This window comes from Mesoplodon densirostris, chromosome 11 (genome assembly GCF_025265405.1).
Source record: "Mesoplodon densirostris isolate mMesDen1 chromosome 11, mMesDen1 primary haplotype, whole genome shotgun sequence".
Lineage (NCBI taxonomy): Eukaryota > Metazoa > Chordata > Mammalia > Artiodactyla > Ziphiidae > Mesoplodon > Mesoplodon densirostris.
This window is the reverse complement of record NC_082671.1, coordinates 53859530-53866707: the sequence shown is the minus strand read 5'-3', so window position 1 is coordinate 53866707 and position 7178 is coordinate 53859530. Positions and strand designations below refer to the sequence as shown.

General features: G+C 37.0%; 1 protein-coding gene across 1 annotated transcript in view; it reads right to left on the bottom strand.

Moving 5' to 3' along the window:
- Nucleotides 1-4310: 4310 nt before the first annotated feature.
- DBX2 (developing brain homeobox 2) overlaps nucleotides 4311-7178 on the bottom strand; it is a 39038-nt gene continuing 36170 nt past the window's right edge. Inside the window, exon 4 of the mRNA XM_060113951.1 lies at nucleotides 4311-4643. Coding sequence (XP_059969934.1) covers nucleotides 4311-4643 — 333 coding nt within the window. The remainder of the gene's footprint in view (nucleotides 4644-7178) is intronic.

Here is a 7178-nt window from a genome sequence, read left to right as displayed (position 1 = left end):
AGAGGATAAACTAGATATACACTAGGATCCAAATTTGTTTAGACATATACATTTACATACACATACATTCAAAAGTGAAAATTTTTCACAAGAGCTAAATTGGCTATCTCCAGATGGCAGAATTACACATGAATTTTTCTTTGTTAGCTACATTTTCAAGTGTTTCTTAATAATGAGCATGTATAGCTTTTATAACCAAAAATACTAATGTAATGGAACCCATCTAACAGCTGGAAGCTAAGAACCATCTTTGGAGGGGTTAGTACTTTGTCCTTAAGGTATTTGCTTATTTAAGAACTGGTTTATAAAGGATATAAATTAATTCTGCAAGATTTTCCCTATATAATCAAGAATACTCATCATCCTGATTTCCTCCCACTTGTGTTATTTGCTTTTTCTTCACTCTTACCACTCACCATGGTTGCAAGTTGATCTGAGGCTGGGAAGGTAGAAAGACGAAAGTAGAGGGTAGGGTGCACTATGAACAAAAAAGTCACTATATTCTTTCCTTAGACTCATTCTGACTCCTCTTGGGACCAACTGTGGCCTAAATGGAGGGGAGAGAGCACAGAAAATCAGCAACGCCAAATAGCTTGTATTTTTCTGAAAAATGGAGCCCTCAATAATTACCCCCCATTCCACCACCACCACTGCAAATGGATAGATAGGGTTTTGGAGGATGTTAGATTATTTTTTACCCCAAATTTACTGGATCCAGTCACTGGTAACACGGAATATTTCAAAAATAGTTTGGCAAGAAGACTAGATCATAAGTTCCTTAAGGGCAAGAACCACGCTCTCCCTCATATTTGTTTACATAGAGCCTAGGACAGTGCCTCACACATAATGCCTAAGAAGTGCTGAGATCCAGAAAGAAAATATTTTTGTGGATTTCAAAAGAGTGCAGAGGCAGTGTCTAACAAGCTTACGAGCCCAGTGGAATGAGCTTTGTTTTATTAAAGGCCAGCGGAACTTGACGAAATCACTGGTCATCAAGGAATCGGTGGTGGATCAAGCTGGGGAGTATGTACCTTTGCAAAAGATGCATCAGAATGGGGAATGAAGGGGGCCAGAAAGGACATGTGTGGTTTATATTTAATTATGCTTTTATATTTGAAAAGTGAAAAGAAGTATATGCATGATTCTAAGGGGGTGGAGTGGGAGGTGTGGGTGCTGAAGAGTATTATGAGGTATATGCCAAATCTGAGCACATACCCAAAACTGGTTGGAAGGTATGGCATGTTCAAGGGTATGGATTTTTAAAGACTGTGAACCACTAGACTGAATAATTAGGTTCCCCATTCAAACCACTTCATTACTAAGAAAACAGAGTTGCCTTTTAAACATCGGTGATCATGGCCTCACTGTCTCCACATCCAGTGACCATTCCAAACCTGGTTATATACTTCCAACCCTTTATACTTAGCATTATAAAATATTTTCCTGTATAAAAGCTGAAGGATGGTGTTCACCATTGTTTTCCTTCTCTTCCACCTAAGATAATTAGACAATGTCTTTTAAAAATTTTTAAACACTTGTACCTGCAGGCTTATATGGTCCTGGTGCTTTCTAGAGTAGTTTTAGTTTGGAAAGCAGACAGAAAACATACTCATATGTGATCACTTGGAGAAAAGGAGTCTGCATTTAGAAAACAGAGGGAAATACACGTGTAAGAACACTGTAGGTGGAGGGGGCATTGGTAAAGCACAAGTTAAAGGGGAAAGGAGACCCTTGTCAATTAGAATATGAAGCTCAGCACTTCTCTCCAACAACTTGGGTAAATGAAGGCAAAGTCAAGGCACAGCAAGCATATGCCTGTGGACCATGTGCGTGTTTGTGTGTGTTTCCTAAGTACCCCTAATATATTCATTCAAGATGTACTTTTCCTAAGCCTTTAACACATTCTGAGGTAGAAACCAATTAAAAGATGTATCTGTGTATACGATTATCAGGCCAATCATACAGAGAGAAGCCTCTGCTGGGTCTCAGAGCTCGAGATGAAACCCTGGGGAAGATCATTTAAGCACCAAGTAGCCCACTTCTAAACCCTGGGTAATCAGATGGCCAAGACACAGGTTTCTCTCATTTGATTTTCAAGTTATTCTCAAGAAACATTGACCACAGATAAGCACTCTATGATTTCTAGCAACAAGTGATAGAAAAATACACTTCCATTTCATACTTAAACACTCCTGAGTGACTATTCTCTACAGAGACTTCAAAGTTGAAGACTTTTGTGATTCTTTACTTTCCCCAAACTTCAAAATTAATAGAGAAGATACTGAAGAGAAAATCTTTCCCCAAGTAAGAGATTATAAAGTACAACGTGCTTCTGAATTTCTTTAATACATTTCTCTGCAATCCTCAAAATGTATGTCTTACAATGCATCTGATAGCTGGGTGAATACATTCACAGTGGTATACACCCCCGCATGGCTGGTTAGATTTCAAGAGCTGAAACTTGACTGCCAGGGGTCAAATCCCATTTATTACCCTCAGTACCTTGGGCAAATCACCCTAACCATACTGGTCTGGGTCCCCTGTCTGAATAACAAGAATCCTAATAGTAACAGAGTCCCTACACTTCATAGGTTATTGTCATGAGGATTAAATGAGTTAATCCACATTAAAGGCCTATTAGCAGTCTCCAGCACACAGAAAGGACCTGATAAATGTAAATGAGGTTAACATTATACAAAGAAAAGGAACCGTATTATAAATCATTTTAAGACAGGTTTTAAAATGTAAATTGTTGTCGGCAGATCCCTGCCTCTGCTTCCCACAAAGAGGGACTGAGACAATCTTCTGAGATGATTTTTGATCTTGTGATAAAGACATAAGCTAGCATATACCAAATCAAGTTCCATTCATACAAAATAATTCCCTGGTGTTGACAAAAACCATTATCACCTGAAATATTACCTTTGCTAAAACTCTAAACCCTCAAAGTCCATAGCTAAGAACGTAAGCAAATTAGAAGCTACTCTCTTTATGCAGCTTTCTCACTAACAAAATTCCACATCATGAACTTCTACTAATGTTTCTTGTCCACAGATTAATAACAACCTAGTTCAAAACCACATCATTTCCTTTTTCTGCCTCATTTCCTTCAAGTGAAACATAATTTTTTCTTGGACCTGGAATAAAAAATTCTAGATGAACTAAGCAAATTGTTACCAGAAATGCAATTTTATAATAATACTATTTCAGAATACTCAAGAAACATAAAACATCTGTGGTGATGTTTTTGTTAATACATAAAAATAACCTAATATATACTGCATACCACCTAAATGGAAAATTGAGTCTATAACTAAAAGTGCAAACAGAAATCACTATAGATCCCATCAGTATCGGGTTTTGAAGCCCAGTTGGGAACATTTTAAGAACTGTGACACTTCTTTAAGTCTTGGTTGGACGTCACAAACTGCTTGGCACAGATGTTTTGTTTGGCCAACACAATATTTAAAAATTATTAAACTCAAATATCTTTAGGTGAGTCATGCCCTCTATTTACCTGACAGGCCCTTAAAGGCATTTTATTTGGCAGACCCCGATAAAGACCCATCCTTACAGAAAAGAGATCAAATGATAATCATTAGTTAAATGGGTCCCTCCCTCACTGATAGCCTGATAAAGTCCAGAGCCTTGGAAATTAAAGATACTAACAGTTACATTCAGAAATTCTTCTAGTTGCTTGTTGGATTAATTTTAAATACATACTTTCAGTGCATGTATCTAATAGTGGCTCATTTGATTAGGATCGCTGAGCTGAGTTGTTAAAAATCATTTACATCTGGATACTGAAAGAAACCAGAAACTAGAGTTTTTTTAAAATGTTCTTTTGATATGAAAATTTGTACTGAAGTCCAAATTTCACATAATTTTCAAAAAATTAAAAACATTCAGTCATCGTTGGTTTTTCTTCATATAAAAGGAAGTGAATTTGCTCAATGCACTATTTAGAGAGAAATTAATTTCTACTGATGTATTTTAATGAATATTTATATATATACACATAGAGACACACGCATATATACACATATTCAGAGCAAGGACTGAGCTGACCATTATTCTCGTTCTTTTCAGTTCCATCGTACTTTCTGGGAGATTCTGTTCCACTTACAAATTAAGTCTGAGTCTAGGACCCAAATAAGACAACACTGGAGAGGGTTTCCTAAAACATTAGTCCATGCTTCACTCCAAAGGTGTTAGGTTTTAGGCACTGATGAGACACAAGCTAGCAGGCTTAAGAGTCCAAACATTAATAGTTAACTGTTCTTTACGTTAACATGGCAGAATGCTTCCATTCACACTGAGCCAGTAAGTACACCCTTGTCTCTGGCATCCTCTTCAGAACACAAATACAAGGCACCTTGCAGTGACTTTGCTTCTGGGGCCAATGCCCCTGGACTCTCCAGGATTAGTCTCTCTGAAGGTTCTGGTGAATTCTCCCTCCATCTTGGACTCGAGTGCTGTTGGGAGATTTCCCAGAGTGAAGGACATGGAGAAGGGAAACCCAGAGCAGATCGTGAGAGGGGGTCCTCTTGAAGGACTACTTCTTGGATACACCTGTTGGAAAGCACTTCCTTTTCTTTGGAATTCCGCCATTTCATCCTTCTGTTCTGAAACCAGATTTTCACCTATTGATAAAGTAATTGGACAAAACGATCACTTACATCACGTTACTTCACTTCAGCATTTTAAACTGTAATTTCTTCCACTGTGCCATCCATAGAATACCTTATCCTGAGAGCCAGCCTAGCAAAGTCCTTGTGGCTTTTTACTTCAGAAATATCTGAGAAATTATTTTAGTAAAGCATCTCCACACACTTATGAAACAAAACAACTGTGGTAAGCTGCTGACATCCTGAAAGTCAGACATCTTTCAAGACTGATTTAACTCTCTTCGATATTTTAAAACCTCATTTAGTCTGTGCTAAATTATTTATCCAAAGGAAATGTTATTGACTAGTAATGGCATCTGAGTGTTTATTTTGTGCCAGGTGTCAGGCCAGGCACTCATCGTGGATTTTACAATTTGATCCTCACAATGACTGCAAGAAGTCCTTATTTCACACATAAGAAAACTGGGGTTCAACGCAATGAACCAGTTCAAGGTCACATAGCTAGTAAAATAGAAGCATTTAGACTAGAATCCGTGATAGTCCCACTCCAGCGCTGAGGCTCTTATAAACATTCAGACCTCATCAGAAACTTCTGGAGACTAAATTAAGATTACATTTTATGGGCTTCCCTGGTGGCGCAGTGGTTGAGAGTCCACTTGCCGATGCAGGGGACACGGGTTCGTGCCCCAGTCTGGGAAGATCCCACGTGCAGGGGAGCGGCTGGGCCTGTGAGGCATGGCCGCTGAGCCTGCGCATCCGGAGCCTGTGCTCCGCAACGGGAGAGGCCACGACAGTGAGAGGCCGCGTACCGCAAGAAAAAAAAAAAAAGATTACATTTTATAATGCTTGGATAAATTGCAAGCTTTATACAATTTCCAAGTTCGAGTACTTCCAGGATTTATCAAACTCAAAGAATTAGGCTCAATAAATAACAATTGATTGTAATTAACCTAAAAGTGCTTATGATGGTAGTTTCTAATTTGAGCCATACCTTCCCCTACCCCACTTGAGTCTCTCTTTACTACTAACCTCCCTCTGACTGTGTAGTCAACTGTGCCTGAGCAGGAAACTTCACAACTGGTTTCCTGATAGATTAAAAGCCAATCACATTGCTTTCCTGTGCATTACATTGCACCCTTTTTTAGTAGCTTTCTATTTTTAAAACAAGACCTGGAAAATTTTTACCTAAAGAAGTAATTATTAAAGTGTACCAACCAGATATTTCTCCCAATGAAGTAAAAAATTCTACCTGAGATGGTCTTTCCAGATTGGCAAAACAATTCTTTCATTCTTTCAACGTGATGGGCAATGTCCAAAATGGCTACAAAAGAAACCTACCACAGGCAGCTGAGTCCGAAAGACTGCCATCTCAGTTGTAATCCTGTGGCTCAGGCTTTTCACAAGAAACCAGTCCTAATGCATACATAGCAGAGCATTTGCTTCTGTTCACAAACTCATTTATTATTTGCAGTAGGCATTTACTCCCAGAATGCCTGCCAACTATTTCTAATGGGTTTTCACCAAGACAGTTATTTGTTGCCATTAGTGATTTTTGTCTTTCTCATCACATTAATTATTTTATTCTCCTCTTAGCTTTTCTGTATATCTAGAAATTTTTTGAGTAATATCTCAATTTAAAAAAATCATGAAAGGAGTTTCTTCATAATCAGTGGTATTGGGACAAATGTACATATTTGGGAAAAATCATAAAATAAAATTTCTACCTCTCAACAAATATAAAAACAAATTCCAGATGGATTAAACAGCTAAACATAAATACAAAACTATAAAAATTCTAGAAGAAAATATAAGAGATGATCATTACAGTCTTGGGGAGATTAATGTTTTCTTAAGCATGACATAAAAAAATAAGGCTACAAAGGGAAAACTAGATCTGACTACATTAAAAAAAGAGAAATTTTTGTACAAATAAAGATGCCACAAGCATATGAAAAAAGCCACAAACTACCCAAAAGAATTAAAAGCAGGGACTCAAGGAGATATTTGTACACACAATGCTCACAGTAGCATTATTCATATTAGTCAAAAGTTGGAAGCAACCCAAGTGTCCATTGATGGATGAATGAATAAACAAAATGTGGTATATACATACAATTGAATATTATTCAGTCTTAAAAAGGAAGGAAATTCTGACACATGCTACACCATGGATGAAACTTGAAAAAAAATGGTGCAGCCATGAAAAGGTTAAATTCAGATGAAAAATGACCAGTAAAGTGATTAAAAGATTCCCGAGTTCTGATAATTAGGAAAAAAATAACAAATACAACTGCCCATGAGGTTGGCAACATTTTCAAAAACTTAAATAGGGGAGGGATTGCAAAAAAAGGACTGTTTATTAGTAAGAGTAAAATTTGATATAATTCAAATTGATATAATTGATATAATTGATATAATTCAATATCTTGATACAATATTTGGAAAGGAATTTTAAAATTGATCACAACTTAAAATGTACATAAACTTTAACTTATAAATCCAACTCCTAGTTCCCTATCTTACAGAATTATTTTTAAAGTGCATAAAGAT